Genomic DNA, 23,298 nt, shown 5'->3' on the forward strand with positions numbered 1-23,298 from the left:
GATGTGTGCTGCCACAAAATGGAGATTCAGCTGTGAAGTCTGGCGAAAAAGGCTTCAATACCAAAGCAAGCTAGCCAATCAATCAACGTTTCAATGGATAGAAAATCAACAATGTTCAGATTAAATACTTAATTCACTTCGCAGATGAAGCAGACTGATAAAGCTTTGACAGATGTGTAAATGTTTTACTCAAGATGAAAAATTTTGAATTCATGCAGACGTTTCTTTGCATAAATTCACATTGCTCTGGCAATTTTACACGTCTTCTCATTTTGATATTGACTTTTCATACAGTCGGGCCACCTGAGAGCCAGAGCAAAGGCCGAGACCGGCTCCTCCCTTCAGTCCCCTGTCAGTCATGTCCACAGGCTGACGAAGGGTAACCATGGGGAGCGTGTTGGTGACGGAGCTCCGTTGTATGATTCAATTGTGAAGAAGATCCATCCTGCTCACCAAAGTTACTTAAACAGGAGTGGTAATGGAGAAGGTGCCGTTCACTCTGTTACGTGTCAGTGTAGCTGTTATTCAGAGTACAATAGTTACATATGCTGTTTGCATTGCGTCATTAGCATAAATCACATCACCTACCATAACCCCCACCCGGGCTTTTTGAGTCATATGCCGTGTCTGTGAGTCACTGGTGATATTTATAAACTCTATAATTGCTAAATCACACAATGTCTCACACATTTCCTCTGCTTCTACCAGCCGATGCACAAAAGAGAAACAAAGTTTGTCTGAAATGGATTTACAGCTCGTTAGTAAAAGGCGTCAGTGAGTTTGGTCCGGTGCCGAGCTGCTACTTGCTTCTGGTTGCAACAAATACAGTAAATGGCTCAATTCGGAAATCTGATCAAACTTAGTGGAGAAAGTTTTGGAGAAAAGAGACGACGGGAGGCGAGAGACTGGAAGTCTGGGGTTCTCCTGTGGGAATCAGAGCGAATCTGTAATGTGAATACGCGGCAGAGTGTGAATGTGTCACACTGTATGAATGTGGATTGCAGTCGGGACAAAAAAAAAAAAAAGGTTAAAGATTAAAAAAAAAGACAACAAATAATGGAACGTCACTCTTCTTTCCTTCACTCGAGCTCTGAGTAAAGAAAACCTCGGAGGCTTCGAGTCGACGCCAACAGTCGTCATTAAGTAAGAGAGAGAAGGAGAAAGAGAGGCTTGTTTTTTTTGTGTTGTTTTCTGATATATTTTTTTCTTTCTTTTTTACCTCCTACTGCTTATTGGTTTAGAGCGGAGGAGGAAGAGAAATGAGGGACAAACACAAACAAAGAGACAAACATCAAAACTGTCGACCTCAAGGGAGCAGCAGCACTCGCTAACGAGCTGTGACAGTGAGAGAAGAGAGGAGGAGATAGAACCGAGGAGAGGAAACGCAAGAGGAGAAAAGGGGCAAAAAAAATTAAGAAAGCAGATGAGAAATGCAATGGAGAGGAGAATATAAATCTAAAAATCTGTTTTTCAACTACTTAAAGGTCCTACTATTACAGTAAACGCCTACAGATCTGTTTTATTCAATTAAAAACTGTACAAAAATAGATTTAATAGGATTTTTATGTATTTTTCAACACAGAAAAAGCTACGTGGGTTTGGCTTCTCCAAACTTGAAGCCTCAGGTAACAAATAAACACATCAAATGAGGGCTTTTCCAATCTGCCGCAACTAGAGAAGTGTTTTGTTTGTTGTAATGGGTCGATTCTAGTTCTGAGCTTTGCGGGTGGGGTTCAAAGTTTTTGTGGACCGAATTTGATCTAAACCAAATGACAAACATGGTGTAAAACCATGAAACCAAGTACAAACGAGCCCTGTAATCTAATACGCAGCAAAGGACAAGAGATGAAACAAGATAAAGTAAAACAAGAATAGGTTAAAACCCAGTATATGGCTGAACAGTGTCTGAAAAGCTCCAGGGCTTTTCATTTCATTAGGTGGGGAGAAACAGCAGCAGTAATGCAGTCGCTTCACTGGACTATTGTGGTGTGGTGAAGCTGAGCCATGAGCCAAAACTCTCTATTTATGGGTCAGTCTACATCCCTGTCCTGACCTGCGGACATGAACTCTGGGTAATGACCAAAAGAATACGATAGAGGAGCAGCTCAGGGACATCTGTATCTGTACTTCTCTCCGGTTTTGCGATTGCTACTGAAATGCCGACCGATGGTGAAACTTCACTCGGTCATACACAGATATTCACAAAATGTAAAAAGGGGAAATGGAAAAAAGAAGAGAGGAAAAGGGAGGAGAAGGAAGCCCAAAAGGTAATAAGAAGAGACGTCAAGAGAAGAAAAATCAAAAAAAGATAAATAGAAAATAAGAGCATACGAAAAGCAAACGGAGAATAGGAGGAGATATGAGATGGAGAGGCACTCACTCGAGAAGCACCGATGAGGACAAAAGTGGAAAAAAAAGGAATGAAAAGTTAATGCAGTAGAAAAGATGAGAGAATAGAAAAAAATCTGACAAGAAATCAGAAAACAACAGAAAAGAAGAGGAAAGAGACAAAAAGAGAAAGCAAAGATAAAGACGAGGGAACAAAAAAATGAGGGGAGGAGCTGAGAAGACGAACAGAATAAACAGAATAAAAGAGTAAAACTGAATAATGCAACACAACAGTCGCACATCGTGAAATCATTAAGAAAACGGAGCTGAGACACAGAGAGGAGGAAATAGATAGTTCACGTCCCTGATTTCCTTTTCAGCACTCGTCTCGAACCTCAGACTTCGGTCCGTCTGACTGACGTCCAAGCGGCTGCATCGCTCACATCGCCGGAGAACCCGCCAGAGTCGGACTCACCTTCATCCTCGTCGTTGGCGGTGACGGTGATGAGGACGAAGCCGACCTCCTTGTCTTCCTCCACGCTCACCTCGTACACCGGCTTAGCGAACGCCGGCGCGTTGTCGTTGACGTCGGCGATGAAGATCCTGACGTATGCCGTGTCTGAGTGAAGAAAGTCATCTCGAGTCAGCAGAGTCTGACTTTGAGGTTTTGGTAAAATGACTTTATTTTTACGTCACAAGCACAAGGATACAACGAGTTTATGGACTAAATTCACAAAGAGTTTAACACGAAGCAACAAAACAGCTGCGACATGTTATCTAACATTATCAAGGGCTGCGGATGGATCGTCAACATTAGTCACAGTTGAATATCTTTCATGTTCTTCATCAATGAAAGTCACCATCATCATCATCAATGAAACTTTCCCTGCAGATGTTTCAGTGTCAGACTAAATAAATCAAAAGTATAAAATTATTGATATAACCCATTATGAAGGAGAAAGATTATGTTTGCAACTTTTATGTCTTTACTCATCAACTACACTGAAAGAGATTTCTCCACTGACATGTAGGATCCTATTTATCGTTTACTTTGACTGCTTGTCTGCCCAATTTCTTGTGTCGTACGCGAGTCGAGTGAATGAGGCGTGTGTGTTACCTGTGTTCAGCTGGCCCTGCTGCCCCGGTCGGGACGACTCTGACCCGTCCTGCGACTGCACCTCGATCAGGTAGGAAGCTTTCTGCTCGCGGTCGAACGAGGCGCGAGTGACGATGACGCCGCTGCGCGAGTCGATGCTGAAGAACTGAGAATCGCCGCTCTCGTCCTTCAGGATCACATAGTGGACCTGAAGAAGAAAAGAGGGAGAAGTTGAAGTAGAAGAAGATGAAGAAGAGGAGGAGGAGGAGCAGGAGCAGGAGGAAGATCGGTGCAGCTGTTTCTCACCATCCCGTGCGGACCAGAGTCCAGATCTGTGGCCGACACCTGAGCCACCGACGTGCCGATCTGCGCTCCTTCGGGAACCGTGGCCTCGTACGTGGACGACAGGAAGAAAGGCACGTTGTCGTTCACGTCTGACGACGGAGAAAAAGGAGAGACAGATTTCATTTTCATCATTTCTGTTGTTGCAGGATCTGAAAGATGAACACATACGGACTGTCATGTCCACGAAAGTTTATTAAACTGCACTCAAAACTGACAGAAAGACGAGGCGAGAAAAGAAACGCAAATAAAGCAGTAAAAGAAGGAAAGGAAGAGAAGCAAGTTGGAAGGCAGATCCTGAGAAAAAAGTTTGTTGTTTTTGCAACATTTACACCAGTTAAAGAGGTTTAAAAGTAAAGATCATAAGAGGGAAAAGAGGAGAGGGGAAACAGACGAAAAGAGGGGATAAAGAAGTCTGTTGTCTGAGGTCCATCGGAAAGAGAAGTTGGACTGTGTCTCCCCTCGCAAATGAAAACTGAGTTATTAGCGAGGAATTATCCTCCAAACACCCTGAAGAGTCCACAAAGCAGCTTGTCAGCTCACTTTCAAGCTCCGCTAAGCCAATTACAGCGTTCGATGTGGGTTTGTTCAAAGCCAATCAAAGTCAGGAAGTGTTTTCTCCTCTTTCCTTCTCCTCACCCGCCTACAGATGCTGCTTGGGAAATGAGTCACTGTTAAAACGAGGCGGCGTGAGGCTCAAACCACCAGTCGAGGCTGTTTTCGTCTTTTTTTTTCTTCTGCCGGAGACGACCGGGGATACGAACCTCACTTCATTACTCTCTTTCCTCGTCATTTCCCAGCGCTGTCACTCGTTATGGAGCTTCTGTCGCTCACCGAAGGCTTCTCTACCTCAGCTGGTCGCAGATGAACAGTGACTTTCCATGTGCGAGTAAACGTGCAACTAGTTTTAAATAGTTTAAATCAATGACCCAACTTAAATTTAAACCGGATACGAAATAACAAATATCCAGATCCAATGTAAGTACAGAAATATTATTCAGATTTGAGTATAACCTGTTCAAATGTTGTCTTTGTCACTCACTGATTACCTCGCTTATTAACTCCGTCATATAGTTTTTGATTTTTACCAGTTTTATATCACTTTGTATGTCACTATAGTAACCAAAAGAGGATAACATCTCAATCACACAAGCATTATGACATTTCAGACCACAATCAGTCCATTTCCAAACTGTGTTTGTCACGCAGGGCTGAACCTGATCGTGATGAACTCTGACACAAGAGTTTGTGCTGTTGACAAACTGCAAACCGTTTTGACAGAACTGACATTTGAAGAAACGCAGAGTTGGACAATCCAAGCTGGAGGAAGCTCTCATGCCGGCCGTTGTTCCGTTCATATCATGCGTTTCAGTCAAATGTTAGCGTCCAACCGGTGTACGAAGTGCTTGTCAGATCGCTTTGAAAACCCCACACATCTCCCCAACGTCAGATTATGGGAGTCAGATTATGTTTGTCCCATCTCCTCTGTCTGCTTCAGTCGCTGTGATTGGTCGGATGTGCGGAGGCGGGAAAGCACACGAGGTGTAAACTTCTCTCGCAGATTATTTGTTGCAATTATTTATGTCATTTTCAAATAAAGAACAGAATGCAACACTATAAAAAAAGAGAAATGTCATATTTCCATCCTGTTTTCGACATTCCTTTTCTTTTGATGTTTGATAGACGCTCCTCCGGTTTTGCCATCTCATTGTACACTCTGCAGCGATGGTTCGACGGCCCCGTCGAATAGTGACTTTACAGACATTTATGTAAATGAAAGTCTTCGGGATTATTACTGTCAAGGCTTTCGTTACCTTATTCTGTATCCTGCATCCATTGTGTACTGTGTACGTTGTCCGTAACCTTGTTACAGGCAGTTTACTGACAAGTTCTCGACCTCGAGCGCACAAACACACGCCCTCCGTCGCCATCTCACCTGTCACGTTGACGTAGACGGTGGAGAAGGAGGCGAGCGGCACGGCGGCGACGTTCTGCACGCGCACCCTCAGCGTGAAGAAGCGCGTCGTCTCGTAGTCGAGGTTCTCGGCCACCAGGATGGACGCCGAGCCGTCCGCCCGGTTCGGTTTGATGTAGAACCGCACCGGCATGTTGGTCTCAGGCACCTGACCCTCCTCCAGGTTGTAGGTCACCCGGGGGTCGCCGAGCGGAGACGTCGCCTTGATTGTCTGATGAGAGATGGGGCGGAGGAAAAGGGTTAGAGGTCAGGTAAACAGGAAGCACATTTTCGTTACGGGATTAATCCAAAACCACAAACACTGCCCGGTGTTTTTCTCATCGCTCTGAGCGGTTTCTTTCCCACTGAGTGTACGGTTGAGTGCAATGTCACCCGTTTGGTGGAAATGCCGTTTGGAAGCCTTAAGTCTGATATTTTGCCCCATTGCCAAACTACACTTTAAGGCACTTTCACATTAGCTTCCCTTTTAAGACCCAGAGTCTACGTACATTTTTATACACAGTCTATGGTTGAGTGACTGGAGAAGCAGAAAAAAAAAGCAAACTGTCAGGAAATGGCACGGGGAACTGTATTAGTGTCACACACACCTGGGGGGCAGCAGGGTGGGCCCGCCAATGAGGCTTTACAGACATGGTGAATTACACCCACCTGTTCACTCAGGGGGAATTTTCTGAAATTCAGTAATGTAAGCTCTACTAGTTTTCTATACAGTGCGTATTTTACGGTTTTCCAGGATGTCTATAATAACAGCAGGAGGAGGGGAGAAGGAATTGCTGTGGAAGTTGTTTGACTCGGTTGGAGTATTAGTGAGCTTTATGAACATGGACAAAACCAGTGGCTAACGAACCAGTGCTGTAGCTTTGTTTCACTAGTCGGTGCTCATAAAGTAGACATCACGAGGGTTTCAGATTCTTATACGAAGCGCTGTGGTGGATGGCAGTTTGTTTTAGGATATGGAAAAAGATCCCCAGGAATATACACAAAGAACTAAAATATTGCACGGTCGAACAGTAGAGCCGCCGAATGTCTCAGCTCCTCAAACCTCTGTGTATTCCTTTTAGGCTTTAAGTTTACAGCTGCAGACCTGTCTCGACGTCTGAGCCAGTAACTCCCACAACGCATCATAATCCATCACAGATTCAAGCCAAAGAAGAGTCTGCACTGGTTCACGGCGACATCATGTTATCGCACAGCTGTTAGCGTCGACGGTGAGGTCGTTCGTCTTCATAACGGCTCCGACGGCTTCCAGATCCATAAACCATAACACTCACCAGAAAAAGTGACAGCCTAAAATACACAACTACATTTCAAAGAATGCGTCGTTCCAACGGTCGGCGCGGCGGCTCGGTCCTTCTATGGAAACGAAGCGCTCAAGGAGAAAACTCTTTTCCAAGACACCGAAAAAGGTTTCAGCTTGTGCTTTGTCTATGTTTTTCTTTGTGTGAATTTTTGGAAAATGTGTGTCAGTTTAAGTGTGTTTGTGTGTCTGCGTTGTCTTGACCTGCACATCCACCATCAGCAGAGCTTTTAAGACTCATGTTATTCTCTTGGCAGTAGATTAAGCTGACTTTAGACAGAAAGAGAGAAGACGTGTGTGTACTTGTGTTACTCCTGCCGTGGGAACATAAATCTGTTTTCGCAGTCACATTGTGGGGACCTGCCTACTTTTTGAGGACAAAAACAAAGTCTCCACAATGTAAATCATAAAATGTTTTTATGAAGACTTCGTTAAAGATTCATATGCGTTTAGGTTAAGTTTGGGATTAGGCTTAGTCTCCAGAAAATGAATGTAAGGCAATGCAATGTCCTCTGAAGGGATAAAAAACATGATTATGTGTGTGTGCGTGTGTGTGTGTATGTGTGTGTGTGTGTGTGTGTGTGAGAGAGAAAGAGAGCTTTGTCCTTCCTGACCACACACACTACCAACCTTGCCAGGGAGGGATTGTATTTTCCACGGTTGACTGATGCCACCGCACTTTACAGTAAAAGTATGACCTGGACTGTTAGACACACACACACACACACACACACACACACACACACACACACACACACACACACACACACACACACACACACACACACACACACACACACACAGGTGGAGAGCTTCTGGTACCATATGTTCCAGAACACACTGATTCATGCAGGTTCACTGCGTCAGTCAGAAAACTGTGAACAGATTTGCGGTGTTGAATCTTATCTGTCCGTTGAACCCTTTAACATCCCACCTGTACTATCACTGTCCATCCTAATGTTTCTAGTTGTTAGGAAGCTTTGGCAACTTCTTGACTCACTTCGATTCAAATTTTTGGTGTCGTGATGTAATTTTGATACGATAGGAAATGGAGTTTCTATTATTTTGGCTCTTACTCTACTTTACTTGCCGACTGAGCTGCAAATGAATAAATGTCGGATGGTTCAGCTCGCTGTTCTTGAGGAGGACTGTTGTCTGACTAACAGCAGTCAAGGTTTCCTTGGAAGCATCTTACGGTCTTCTTCTTGTATAAGATAAGCACGACTTGTGCTCTATCTAATGCATATAATATGATTTTGTAGTGCTTGTTTCAATAAAATTCAAAGTCGGCTCGACCGGCTACTAGCTTCCCCCGTGTTGCACTATTTGCATGTCAGGAAAATTGGAATCGCTTATATTTGAATTGCTAAACTTAAATTGCTTTAAAATACTACACTTGCACTATGCAAATGACAGATGACATGCTATTTGTGGGTGGGTGGGGGGGGGGGGGAAGGAGGAGGCATGATTATTTTTTGTCTTGTGACAGAGGACTGACTCAAAGAGGAAGAACTCTTGACTGTCATCATCCTGCAGGCAGAAAAGGTTAATGACGACCACTTGTCAAGACTTCACAAATAAAGCCGTCTTAATTCAAAGAAAATGTAGCGGCGTGTGTGTCAGCTTTACCTCCACATCTAAAGATGATTCTGTAAAAAGCACAGAAAGTACAGCCGCTGCAAAATCCTTTGATCCATTAGATCCAGGACATGGTTAGCCTAGCTTAGCGCAAAGACTGAAAACAGGGGGAAACTGTTAGCTTTGGTTTATTGACCGGGGAGGAGGGGAGGGGGGGGGGATGAGGAGGGGAGGAGGAGGAGGAGAGAGACTCCACCGTGAACAACTCCAAAATGTTGTCGCCATTTCCACCACATGTAACATGTTTCCCCTGAGTGAGAAACGCTGTCCGCCACTTCAAACACCAAAACCCTCTCAGCCCTCCGGCTCCCGGCGACCGCAGCAGCTCTCGTGTCTTCACTCGCCACTTAGCATGTTGGGAAGACGACGCACGCTCCCAGAAACAACTCAACATCACCAACAAAAGTTCAAAAAAATATCACCAAACGTCTTGAAGCCGTGGGCTGAACGGGGATGCCTCGTCTCCCGAACTCCATTTATGACATTCTTATAAGCGCCACGTTACGCGTACCCCCGGACGCTCGGTTGCAATAGAATAACATTTTCTTTTTCTTTATTTTATTTTCCTGCCAGTGGAGTTTTTTTTTTTTTTCACTTCTCACCGCATTTGAAACCGTTTCCTCTCATTGTCTTGTTTCGTTTCCTTCGGTTTTCTGTTAAAAATTGTAAAAGCGATGCAAATTCACGACGCGTCCGACGGCGCGAGCGTCGGCCGTCCGGTTTCCAGGTGAGGAAGTCGTGTCAGGACGCGGCGCGGCGCGCCTCTGCTCGCAGCGGGCCGACGCAGCGGAGCGTCACCGAATCGGCGCTAATGAGGAATCATCTCATTAGGCATCAGCGCAGTGGGCTGAAGCTGATCAGTGCCTGCCGTCTTCTCCCACACACATTAACGCCTGTGGAGATATCGCAGCAGATCGCTCTCAGCTGGTTGCGGCTGGTGCCGAGAGTGATTCAGCAGCTGGAACTCAGATCGTCTTGTCGGCTTCAGCTGGGTAAGGGTCGTTAAGGTCAAGGAGAAGGTTTCTCTATTTTCCTTGATATACATGTGATAAGTAAGCTTTTTTTTTTTTTAAATGTATTTATCCGAGCATAACATAATTTCTGTTTAATGTCTTAGTGTGGAGCCTAATTTGCGCAAGAAAGACACAAATCAAGAGAAAAGGGGAAAGAAGACAGTCCGGTCCTGCCCGCTCTGTCATCACATATAATATTAATGCAGCTGCATTTACGATATAGTTGTTCTCATTTGCACATTTTTCTAATCAAATGAACCAAAATACAGGTTAATAGACATGATGTATATGACGATATTAACATGCAAACAATTGGCCGTCTGTATTGCACACGACTCTCTAAATGGCTATAATGCACACGGCCAGAGATCCTTCAGTTCTACAAACTAGTAATGATGCGTTTTATCTGATGCCGTCATTGTGGAGTCATTCTTATGCTCCTTAGATGCATTATAGGGCGCATCATGGAAACACGACATGCACTGAAAAACTTTGGCTCACTTGAAAAGTCAGTGATCACAAAAAATATTTGACGTTGATTCAATGTGTCCCGGTGTTAGTTTACATTCTATCCAAATAATAAAAAAAAAAAAACAGAACCATAAATTCTAGGGGTTCATTTAAATGGACAGACTTATAATTTTCAGCTATGAAGTAGGTATATAAATGACAGATGGATGGATGAAAGGTTAGCTGCCTAAAATAAAACTACTTTTGATCATTAGATGCTTTCTAAGATTTTATTAATGCATCGATAGGCTGCCAGAAATGAGTATTTATTAAGGTTTTTCTTTCGCTGAAATAAATATAAGTAAATATTTAAACTGTTTTTGTCGCTCAAAGACAGATTGTGTGTAAGAGCCGTAGAAAACAAGAAAACAGGAGGAAGTCAGCTGATGAGGAGATTATAATAACCTGAAACTCACTCATTAACAGGAGATGACTTCAGCAGGCAGGCGCGCACACACACACACACACACACACACACACACACACACACACACACACACACACGCAAACCCAGCAGCTCCCACCTCTGCAGCGTCTCCCTGCCTCTACCTACCTCGTTAACAGTGTGATTAACAGACCTTATTAAGGCTGCTAAATTTAAAACAACAGTTCCTCCACAGTGCAATTAACACAGCAGAGGAGATGAAGGAGGAAGAGGAGAACGAGGAGGAGGAGGAGGAGACATTTCATCATATTGAGTGATTTGTATTGGTCGGCAGTTTTGGGAAGTTTTACATATTAATCCACTGAATTTAACGGTAAATTACTGTTTTAAACTTTACGTGAATATAACCAGAACATACAGAAAGATAATTTTCACTTCATCAATGACTTTTTGGAGTGTTTTGATTGACAGGTAGTCTTGAGACCATACTTACACGTTTACGTGGCATAAATAATATAATTATTGAAAGAATCAGCATTTTTGCAAGGGCAAATAAAAGAAAAGATGCATGGATGAAGCGAAAAAAAAAAAAAGATTCCCTGAGGACATTTGGAAATTGAAAAATGTTACTGTCGGAGAACCAGACGTGATCAACAAGGAACACTTGTGTGTAAAATGAACATGCCTTCAAAAGGCTACTGCTGTCCGCTGATTGAAGGATAAAACTCACGTCATTTTATGTTTTTCCAGTTGTAAACAAATCTCCTGAAAAGACCAAAGTCAACAGTGTCTTTCAGTATGATACCTCTTTCCTCCCCCCCCAACAATTGACTCCTCTCCCCTCAACCTCCCCCCCCCTCCTCCCGCCACCGTACCGTCTCTGTCAGGTTAAACACAGCAATTAAACGTGTTTTTCGAGGTGATGAGAGTCCATTGTGACGCTCCGACAGCAGGTGTAATTTTCTCCCCTCGCCTCAATCATCTCCGACAGGTGGAGCTGTGGGTGGGACAGCCTCCAATCACCATCATCACCATCATCACCGTTGTCATCATCATCGGCAGCGTTTTTTTCTTTTAAAAGTCTTTTCAGTAAAAAAAACCCGGGGTCCAGGAAAAAATTAGCACGAAAACACACACAGGATTACACACAAACACACACCCAGCAACTAACTGACTAACCTCCATGAAATCAAGCAGCTGCAGGGTAAAAACTCCTCCACCTTCTAAACCAGCGGCTTAGGAAAAGAGAGCAAATTAGGATGGCGGGATCAAAAGAGGAAAAAAAAAAAAAAAAAATCACCGGAGGTATACAAGCAAACTGTGTGTGTGTGTGTGTGTGTGTGTGTGTGTGCGTGTTGGCTGAAGCAAGTCAGGTGAGACAGACTCGGGGCGGGTTTGTTGTTTGCTCGGCAGAAAATGTTTGGAAGTGCTCGGCTAAACGTGCTGACACAGAGGGAGAGAGAGAGAGAGAGAGTGAGATGGATGAGCAGAGGAAGAGGAGGAGAGAGGGATGAAGAAGAAGAAAGTGTGTTTTCTAGCCTCCTCGGGGTGCTCTGCACAGATGTGAAGGAGGATGTAAATGAAAGAGAACTTTTTATGTTTTTTTTTTACTGCTGGCGTTTAACATTCCTCTCTCTTTACATGTCTCACCCCCGTCACTTTCTTGATCTTAGAGCTACTTATTCTGATCAGAAGAGGAGTCTGAGCCTCAGTTTCCTGATCAGCACCTTTCCAAGAAACTTACAGCAGTTCAAGACGTCGTTACAGAAGTCACAGCAGCCAGAAAGGAAAAGCCGGATAATCTTTAGACGACCACACATACACCAATACGATGATTTTCTTGCAGGTTTTTTAGGGTTGCTGGTTATTTTCTTCTTAAATTTTAAGCTTTTTTTTTTTTGGGAGCGATGGAGGATTTCTACCAGACAAAACACCCAAATATGATCAGTTATAGCTCCACATCCGTGAGGCTTTTAAAGACGGACACTTTGGAGAATTTTGAATTCTCCCGATCATCATCAGCAGGCCAGAGTGAAATCTAGAAACTCCAGCTAGTTAATTGCTATTGGACAAGTGTCTTAAAATCACATTAAAAAAGTGTCTTTATTCTTTGTATTTTTTTAATAATGGTGGAAAACTGATAGCTTAATGCTGTGTTCAATTAAACGCAGAAGTCGAAAATTCCCAAGTTGAATATTTCGAGTTCAAGCCAACATGGCTTGACGGTGAGAAACGCGTGTTCGTTCTGCAAGGCAGAATATGAATATTTGCAAAGTCAGCAGAGCTGAATTTGATGCATGAAGGAAACAGAAGATCACCAACAGATATAAGAGTCTACCACACGTATTATATCAATTAATCAGAATATGTCATTTTGGTGGAAGCTGCCATGTTGAGTGACATCAGAACATTTGCTTCTGGTGAAGTCAGGCTGCATGAAACTGGCTCGAGTTTCCCAGCTCAGACTGGGAGAGCTGTTCCAGACATTTCCAAGTAGGTGATCAGTAATGTCGAAGTTTCTGGAGTTGTCTAGAACGCAGCATCAGAATCGCCCGAAATCATCAGAACCAATGAAAAGCTCAGGTTGAAGGTTTGAAACAGCACGATCGTAATTTATAATGACAAACAGTCTTCAGTTATTCTGTTTTACCCTCCGGTGTTAAAAAAAACAACCTCTGCAGCTCCGCGTCCTCTTCACCAACTCACCACTATCTTGGCGTCCCGGACGGTGTTTTCCGGCACGGTGACCCAGTACTCGGGCTGCTCCCAGTGCGGCGGCTGGTTGTGGACGTTGGTGATGATGACGGTCAGCTCCACGGAGCTGCTGCGGTTCCCTCCGTCCGACGCCACGATCTGCTGGTTGATCCTGGACGTCTGCGGGGAGACGAACGGGGAAATGATCGAGGTGAGTGCTGCTTCTTTTATTATTTTGTTTCGGGTTGTAATTGAGGTTTTCACAACTATTGTTTCTGGAGAGAACATTTTCCTTTTCTCAACTCAATCAAACAAATGTAAAGACACTTTTTTGTGTGCTACTTTTGAATGTTTGTGATTGAAAGTTGGTCCTGTTATCTTCAAAATCAAATTTTGGTGATCAAGCAGTAGTTTGACGGTTGTGAAATGCCGCCAAACACTTGTAAAATCAGTAAATATTGGAGCAGAGCGGAAAAGAAAAAAATGATCTTTTCAGTTTGTTTGTTAAAAAGTGAATAAAGAAAGCGGGTGGGGGTAAATCTGCCTTTACTAAATTATTGACTGAAGTGCTGTTTAAAAGGAAGTGAGAGGCAGAGACAAAGAACAGAGAGGAGATGACAGTGACAGAAGAAGAAGAACAGTCGGCATCATTCATTGTAGACGTTTGTTTAACGGACGGATTCACTTCACTGTGGATTATCAGTCTGACTTTGTAAGATTGAACAAAGTAGAGGAAACAGCCATTAAAGATTTACGACAACAGTCTGTTTGATGGAACTTTTATTCTTTCCACTGGAAACTCAACCTGCACCGTCATCATCTGCACAGCTTTGTGTACAGGCAGAGGATAGACTGATTTAGACATTATCCCTCTTGTTGTACAGATGGTCAAGTTATGTTTTACATGAATTTATGTTTTTGTGATCTGGATCAACACTGTCTCCAAGAAATTACTTTCATACAGTATTATATAAAACATTATTGGTGATCAGAGTAACTGCTGTCTGGATTATGTTGAGCTTTAGAAATGACCAGAGAACACTTTTGAAAGAGGGAGGAACATTTTTTTGCTTGGTGTTACCTGATCAATTGGTGACAGCTAATAGGGATAACACCTTGAACCCATTGAAAATCCAGGCGTGGTTTGGTCCATTTTAGGTCTAAATTAAATCTATGAAGAGGCTGTTAGTGTGTTTCTGACCTGTGAGATGGGGTGGTTGACATAAATCCAGCCGGTGCTTGGGTTGATGTGCAGGTAAGCTGGCTTCTGATTGGATAGCGAATAGGTGATGGCCGAGTTGCTCCCCTGGTCATCATCGTGTGCGGCCGCTCGCAAGAAACTAGTTCCGACTGGAGTGTCCTCCCTCAGGAAGTCTGAGAGGGAGAAGAGATTGACTGTCAGGTAGAAGATTAAACACCGTTGGTGTAAGTGGTACCAGCCGCAACTACTGCTGCTACTATTGGGACAATTATCACTAATAAACCGTAACTTGTTTTATGTCTACTTCTTCTGGTAGTGCTACAACATGGACTGCCACTACTGGTTGGGTAACTGCTGAAAGTACTGATAGTGCAACTACTACTGTTGTTACTACTACTATCCTTGTATTTTTACCGCTTAACCTAATATTCTGGCTACAGCTGATAAGGCCTACGACTGATATTACTGCCACTACTGGTACTTGGGCTGCTTGTATTGCTACTGTTACTGACACTGCTACTACTGGTAATAGGAGTACTGCCACTACTCGTGTCACTACTAATGGCACTCATGCTGCAGATGATTTTACAACTACTTCTTTTCTTCGACAACTCCAACTAATGCTAATGCTACAAGTACTGCAATACCGCTGTTGATACTATTACTACCACTGGTGTGTGTCATAGCCGGTGACACAAATATGACTTCTGCAAGTGCTATTACTGGTACTGGTAGGTGTATTGCTGTAAGTACTGGTACTAGTACTAATACTATATTGTTCCTATTCCTTGTAATACCACGATTACTGCTACTGTAATGGCATTGCTACTGAAACTACCTCTTCTTCTGGCACAGGTTACTACTGGTACTTCTACTACTTATATTACTACAGGTACTTTTACTATCAGCACTTGTACTGATGCTGGTGTTATTTGTACTGCTGCTACTATGGTTACTTGTACTGCTAAGTACTTTTGCAGCTGCCAATTGAGATACTGCTAATGCTACAAGTGTTACCTCTCTACTGGTAACACTACTACTTCTACCACTACTACTGCTTCTAATACTAACAGTACTTCAGCTACTGCTAAAACTATTAGCGCTACAAATTAATACTGTTGGTGCTCTAAAAGGGGTATAATTTTAAACAGTGCTTATATTTGTGTATTTGGCACCGTTTGTCTCGCAATTAATCTTTACTTCCACAGTGCCAATGGACGGATTATTGAAATATAATATAATTGAAATATATAGGGTCTGGGTACAGACCCTGGGGGCCGTATAAGGTTCAGGGGGCCCCTGGGCCAGAACCTCTGTTTGAATTGACTCAATTTTTCTTGTTGGAAAGTCAATCGAACAACTACGAAGAGACACAAAACAATCAAAGAGATGCAGAACAGCTGCAGAGAGAAACAAAATGACTGCAAAGAGACATGAAACAACCACAAAGAGGCATAAACATCAGCAAATAAAATCCCCCCCTCCAAAAAAAACAAAAATAAAGCAAAAGTTATATATTTAAACCAGCATGTCGCGTCTCCATTAGATGACCATGATGCAGCGGCTCCAACTAAAATCAGATTCTGACTTGTGCTTTAGTTTGAAGCATGACCAGTGAATTTCATTCAATTTGACTGAACGCAGTGTAACAACATGTTCTGTGATGGTAAGCAGATATTATAATAATGGGAACACAGCGTTGTGTTGTGTCAGCAGTGTGTCACCTCATTTTGTCATTTCTGGGTCTCACTCTGCAAAGTCAACAGATGCATTTTTTTAATTTATGAATATAACCTCCAATCCTGCTGACTGTGACGCGTGTCAGCGCTGATCAGACGACAAAAAAAAAACAACGAGCAGATGGGAGGTCGGCCTCCGCATTTCCCTCTGTAATACTGCATTTCAAGCATTGTGTCAATAATGTCTTTTTCACATTTGTGGGTTTCGCTGGATACATTTCAACTAAATAATCATGTCAGATCCTGCTGAGTCTAATGTGTGTCACAGAGAAACAACCAAAACAACCAGGAGGAGCAGACGCAGGATTTCTCTGCCTCTCAGAGTTCACCGCAAGAAAAAAAGGCAGCTTGGATCACGATGGTGGATAATGCCGCACTTTCTTTCTTCTGTTCAAGGCAATTCATATCAATAATAAAATCTGGAATCTCTGCCTTGCTCATGAGCTTTTCTCAACCTAACCAAACAACCTGTGAGCGCACTAAACTTTGATTTATTGTATGGAGTTAATTGATGAATAACTGTTCGTACCGTTTTTTTTTTTTTTTTTTTAAAGCATTCTCTGTTTACTTTTTGTGTCTGTTGGAAAGTGCTGTGTATATATGAATGAAAAAAAAAAAATTATTTTGCATTACAGCCACTATGACTTAGATAACCCAGATAAGCATGAGAAAATAAGTACACCGTATTTATAAATTTCGAAAATTAGACTAATTTCTATTGATTTTATTGATATTTTACTCAATTATTTACAGTTTTCCAAATGTATTCTCACTTGTTTGAAATATTTACCTATAATTGTTATAAATGGTTGCTCTGCTCTGGTTGAATGGTCTGACCTTATATAGCGCTTTATCACTTTAGCAAGAGCGACCATGCAAGATGCCTTCCATCAGGAGCAACTTAGGGTTCTGTGCCATGCCCAAAGACACTTCGGCATGTGAACAGGAGGACCCGGGGATCTAACCGCCAACCTTATGGTTGGCTGGTGACTCGCTCTACCATTTGAGCCACAGCCACCCAAGTCATTTTTTTTTTGCGTGTGTTTGGTATATCGTTCCCAACCGATGCTTGGCCAGTTTAGTTGTGATTTCAAATATGTTCTGGACCCAAAAGTTGATTCACTTTCGGAACCAGAAAAATACCAGAGCCTGAAGTCGAAACCGTGACAACGCCATCAGTTGTAGTTTCTTTTTAAAGAGGGAAAAAGAATGGAAATAATCAAGAAACCATTTTACATAATTTACATACTTGCATGTACTTACTGTATGCATAATATCCCTCTCTGGCTCATGTAACTATATAAAATGCTAAAAGATTGCAGGTAACAAAGTATGATTTGTCATCTTTCTCGGTTCCGCAGCAAACAGCCCAGTTTTGGTTGTAGAAGCAGTATTAGCATTTCACAGGCATTTATTTACTTTTTATTCAACCTGTCAGAAAGTCTGCTTGCAAAATATACTTTCAATGTAGTACATCTTTATATATCGCAATATTTAAGAGTACTCTGGTATGTTGGGGAGGTTTGTGGTTTTCTTTTTGATGCACAGAAAAATACCAATATATTTTCAAGGAGTTTTAAACCTACTCTAAATTTAAATTACTTTTATGTTCACAGGCATCTGAAAGTTGTTTCTTCTGCCAGAGGCTCACTTTACAGTAAACAGGCTCCTCTGGAGGAGAAGAAAACTCAGCATATGTTACAGCTAATAGAAAGTAAAGAAGAAGAAAAAAAAAAAGGAGAGAAAACACCCGAGAGCTGCTGATCACGCCGTCCCTGAAGCCCAAAACCTTTTTCTCCGTGCTGCATGTGGATAAAGACTGTAAGATAAATAACAAGCAGGCTAAACAAGAGCTGGTTTCTAGCTCATTTCATTCATCTGTGCAGGAAAACCCTCAACACACACACACACAAACACACACAAACACACACAAACACACACACACACACACACACACACACGCACACACACACACACACACACACACACACACACACACACCAATGGTAAATGAATGCATGTCCCAGAAACATTTCAATCTGCCTGTTAAATAGTTAATGAGCCACACTGTGCGTTTCCCTAATCGGACGAGGAGAACTTCTGACACGACGCTTATCAAAACACATATTTGCACACATAGTAAACAAACACGGACCTGTGGGAGCCGGCAGCGAATATTTCATCAGTCTTAAGAGCTTTCCAGGATTACAAGGATGCAGATTGATGCGCGATGACAAACAGAAGGCTTCCACACTTCACCTGCTCCCTTCGAACTGAGGTTGACATTGAAACACATACAGGAGGTTTCGTGTGGAACAGCAAGTGGACAGATGGGAGCGTGGGCGACTCCAGAGGGGAAGAAACCTTTTAACCCCGAGTGTGTCACCACCTTGTCTTACACTTTCAGATATAGAAGATAGAATAAAATCCACCTGATGAGAGGCTGAGCTGAGGATCAGAGACAGAAAACTGCTTCTGGATCTCTAAACTGTAGTACTAAGTGTACAAATGGTAGTAAAGCTAGTATTACAGGTAGTAGAAGACGTAGTGGTAGTACTCGTACTCACAAGAGGTAGAAGTAATAGTAGTAGTGACTCTGATAGTAGTAGCAATGCTAGTACTCCCACAGGTAGTAGTACTAGTTATAGTAGTGTTACCAGGAGCAGTACTCACACTGGTAGTAGTACTACAAGTAGTAGCGGTAGTAATAGCAGTACTGAGACTAGTAGTAACAGTAGTAATAGTAGCACTCACACTGGTAGTAGTAGTAATAGTAGTACTCACACTGGTAGAAGCAGTAACAGTAGTAATAGTAGTACTCACAATAGTAAAAATATGAGTACGAGTAGTAGTAATAGTAGTACTCACACCGGTAGTAGTAGTAACAGTAGTACTCACACTGGTAGAAGCAGTAATAGTAGTAATAGTAGTACTCACACTGGTAGAAGTAGTAGTAGTAGTAATAGTAGTACTCACGCTGGTAGAAGTAGTAGTTATAGTAGTACTCACATTGGTAGCGGCTGTTCTCAAACTTGGGGTCGTTGTCGTTCTGATCTGAGATCAGCACCGTGATCTGACAGATTCCGATCAGCGGCTCTTCGGCCTGATCGGTGGCCGTCACCGACAGCGTGAACTCCCTCTGACGCTCCCGGTCAAAACTCACCGCCGTGGTGATCACACCTGACGAATGCAGGGCGCACGTTACCATGGCAACGGCTGCACTTAGCATCTGTACTTGTTTATCTAACTGTAAAGATTTCCTGACCCCATCCAACAGCTACGGTGGACTTTTCACTGCAGATGATATTTCTCACGCAAGTGTTTTTAAAAAAAAAAATGTAAGTAGTATTGATATTGAGTGCTTCTCTGGAACCTACCAGTGTCGGGATCAATGTCAAACCCGGAAGACACTCCGTCTCGGTGCATGATGCCGTATTTGACCTCTCCGTTGACCCCCATATCGGCGTCATGGGCCTGGACGCGCAGGACTAAGGTCCCCGGCGGCAGGTTCTCCAGAACCGCTGCGTTCAGACTGTAGTTCTGACACTGAGACCACAAACAGCACAGTCAGGGAACCGAACACGCGCGTGTGTGTTTTTTTTTTAATAACTGTACTCATAATAAAACACGATAAATTCAGTCACCTCCTGGAACATCGGCTTGTTGTTGTTGATGTCGTTGATTCCCACGATGACCTGCGCTGAGCTGCTGAGCGGGTACGGTCCACCTGACGCATTGTCATCGGTGGCGGTGATGTTGAGGACGTACTGCGGGCCCCTGAGCTGTGGAGGCGGACTCCGCCGCAGCTTAATGATGCCTGCGCACACAGACATGCGTAAACAGCAGAGCAAACAGAAATAAGTCGATCTACCCATGTACTGCACTTGGGAACAAGAACATGTACTTTTACTTGAGTATTTACATTCTATGCCGTTTCTTATGTTTACAGCAAAAATTATACTTTAAAAAAAAAAAAATATTTATTTAATTAACCCAAAAAATGTCACAGTAATTACTTGTGCACTTAAGCAGTGTATTAACAACGGATTTCCATCTCTAATGCCTCTTAGTTTACACTTGTTGTTTTGATATTGAATAGCTTTGTGATCCACCCAAGCGGCAACCAGCAGTGACGTCTCCCATAGGTTTGTGAACGGCCGTTATGAAGCCTCGAGTTCGGATTTTGCCCGGCGCCATTTTGCTAGTCCCGATCGCTTTGGAGCCGGAAGTGACCATATTTGGACAAACTGAGGGGGAGCGTGCGGTTGATCTGACCCGACGATACTACACCACGCCAACCGATAGCTGAAACCTGATTCCACCACAGGCCTGTCAATCAAACAGACACGCGCCCCCCCCCAAAAAAAAACCACTCTTTTTGAGGCTTAGTTTATAATTAATGACGGGATTATTTTCAGATGGACCGCTAGAAAAGTAATTAAGACAAGTCAATCATTTGGTAAAAAAAAGATACATCAGTAAACAGTGAAAAACGGGTTATATTATGTTCAGTTTATCATCAAAGACCAAGAAAACCAGAAACTCTTTTTAAAAGTATCACAATTGTCATTTGACAAAAAGTATAAAATTTCAGCTCTCTATGTGAAGTTGAGCTTTTCCTGTCGGAGTTTCACTGCCTCATCGTCCAAAATGGCAACCATGCAAGTATAAATAACAACTGACACGTGGAGCTTAAAGACAATGCAGATGAAAGCTGCGTTGTGATGTCGACTGATCTGTGGGTCACCAACAGCAGCGACTGTCAGCACACAAAAAAAACCCCTCTATATTATTCTAACATAGGCCAAAAACAAATGTCATAGTTTTTTCTGCGCTAACAATCGCTTCCACATTAACATAACAGAGCAGCGGAGCAAACAAACAAACAAATAAGCAGCTTTGGTAGCAACATGAATAGAGACACGGAGGCTGGGAGGGAGCGAACACATCTACATGAAAATACTTCACAACGCTTTGAAGTGACAAAGCAGAACAGCCGAGCAAGCCAAAGGCCATCTGCTGCTGGAGTGTGTGTGTGTATGTGTGTGTGTGTGTACGTGTGTGTGTATGTGCGTGTGTGTGTACGTGTGTGTGTATGTGTGTGTGTGTGTACGTGTGTGTGTATGTGCGTGTGTGTGTACGTGTGTGTGTATGTGCGTGTGTGTGAGTGAGTCTTAATATATCATTTATGTGCAAATGTTCATGTTTATATCTGTTTGTTGATGGACACGTGTGTGTGTGTGTGTGTGTGTGTGTGTGTGTGTGTGTGTGTGTGTGTGTGTGTGTGTGTGTATGTGTGTGTGGTAGAGCAGTGGAACAGGGCATGCTGGGTGATAAGGTGACAGAGGGGCTTAGAGAGAGAGAGAGAGAGAGAAAGACACACACACATGCAAAGATAAACATGCAAAACATGACTGAACATCACACTGCTGCATGTGAACTTTATCTTAAAGAAGTCTTTCTCTGACTGACACACACACACACACACACACACACACACACACACACACACACACACACACAAACTTTCTATTTTTGTGAGGACATTCATTGACATAATGCGTTCTGTAGCCCCGCGCCCTGACCCCAACATAAACCAATATATATATATTTTTTTATAAATGCATGTATAACAACATAAAAGCCACTAAATAGAAATAAAACAGATGCGACAAGAGAGGTCATCCAAACACACAACACAAGACATACAGAAACACTAAGAAATGCAATACGATTTAAAACTATAATAGAAAATAAAAAGCACACAAGACGACAGAGCATTCATAAATCAGTGGACATTACAAAAGCAAAGAAATATGAAATAATAAACTTTGCTTTAAAATTTAATCATACATCATGAATTAAACAATGTGACAATTTATTTTTACATTTTTCATTGAATCACAAACTCATGAAAATGTGACGTATCAGTCCATATCTGGTCACCTCAATGTCCATCTACAGACTAAAAGATGAGAATGTGTGCGCAACGGTTTTCCAGAAAGGTAAGGTGGGCGCTTGTTTCGTGCACCTCTACATGAGCTGTATCCCACATTCTTGGTCCTATTCTCGCACATGAAACAATAGGTCTTTACTTTTTCATGTAGTTCAGCCAAACACAATTAACAGAGCAGCTCTTCTTCCTGTTGTTGCGCTTTCTAGTGCGCATGTCGAAGGTGTCTCCATACATGCATACCTGCAGATCGAAGTATGTAACCGTGAATCGGTCTTCAACCAGCGGCCAAGATGTCCTCAATTCTAATTGGTCCTCACAAAGACAGACGCACAAATATTTAAATGAGTCACCCACCGAGGAACACAGAGGAGATGATGAACTGTTTGTGTGTGTGAGTTGTAGTGATTATGAATATGTGTGTATTCATGTTCTTTTTATTTATGCATTTGTGTGTTCGTGTGTGTCTTCCAGGGGGTTCACTGGCCTCGTTAATGCTACCGAGCTTGAGCCCCAAATACTCATTGCCATGGCAACAACCGCTTGACTGTGTGTGTGTGTGTGTGTGTGTGTGTGTGTGTGTGTGTGTGTGTGTGTGTGTGTGTGTGTGTGTGTGTGATCTGCATGGTGCAGTGGTCTGAATGCAGCTGAGTGTGTGCATGTGTGTGAAAGTGATTGTGTTGTTTGTGTGTGTCAGAGCTATCTGTGTGCTAACAAACAACATGTCCCTGATCATTTGTGGGTTTTTGTCCTCTTAGAAGCAGAGAAGGATGCTGATGTTGGTCCACATCAGGATATCTCCACAACAACTAGTTAGAGGAACATGACATTTACTGATCATATCCATTATATATTTTAATGATCTTTTCTAATGAACCTTCACAGGAAACTTTTAGCTTTTTTTTCCTTTTTTTTTTTTTAGCTCATTTTCTCTTTTCTAGTCTTTGTACTGATATGAAGCTAATTTGTCGTTGTGCTTTGTGTTCTGACTTTTAGCTGCTGTATTAATGAACCATTAGCATTAATGCATAGATATATAAATCCACATAATACACACTTTCTTCACGAGTGATTCATTAAGTCGAAGCAGCAGCTCAACATTAATTAGCTTCAACATTAGTTACTCT

At 42.6% G+C, this 23,298-nt stretch overlaps 1 protein-coding gene across 1 annotated transcript in view; it reads right to left on the reverse strand.

Annotated features, from left to right (window-relative positions):
• The window catches only part of LOC138193213 (neural-cadherin), a 137,349-nt gene that overhangs the window by 37,929 nt on the left and 76,122 nt on the right, over positions 1 to 23,298 (reverse strand). Inside the window, exons 9-17 of the mRNA XM_069141107.1 lie at positions 19,863 to 20,035; positions 19,596 to 19,764; positions 19,228 to 19,398; positions 14,480 to 14,652; positions 13,291 to 13,458; positions 5,703 to 5,952; positions 3,731 to 3,858; positions 3,446 to 3,632; positions 2,804 to 2,947 (exon numbers count right to left, since the gene is read on the reverse strand). Of these exons, the coding sequence (XP_068997208.1) occupies positions 2,804 to 2,947; positions 3,446 to 3,632; positions 3,731 to 3,858; positions 5,703 to 5,952; positions 13,291 to 13,458; positions 14,480 to 14,652; positions 19,228 to 19,398; positions 19,596 to 19,764; positions 19,863 to 20,035 (1,563 nt within the window). The remainder of the gene's footprint in view (positions 1 to 2,803; positions 2,948 to 3,445; positions 3,633 to 3,730; positions 3,859 to 5,702; positions 5,953 to 13,290; positions 13,459 to 14,479; positions 14,653 to 19,227; positions 19,399 to 19,595; positions 19,765 to 19,862; positions 20,036 to 23,298) is intronic.

The sequence above is a fragment of the Embiotoca jacksoni genome, unplaced genomic scaffold (assembly GCF_022577435.1).
Source record: "Embiotoca jacksoni isolate LCO1_2020_lvr unplaced genomic scaffold, fEmbJac1.0.p SCAF_11, whole genome shotgun sequence".
NCBI classification, from domain to species: domain Eukaryota; kingdom Metazoa; phylum Chordata; class Actinopteri; family Embiotocidae; genus Embiotoca; species Embiotoca jacksoni.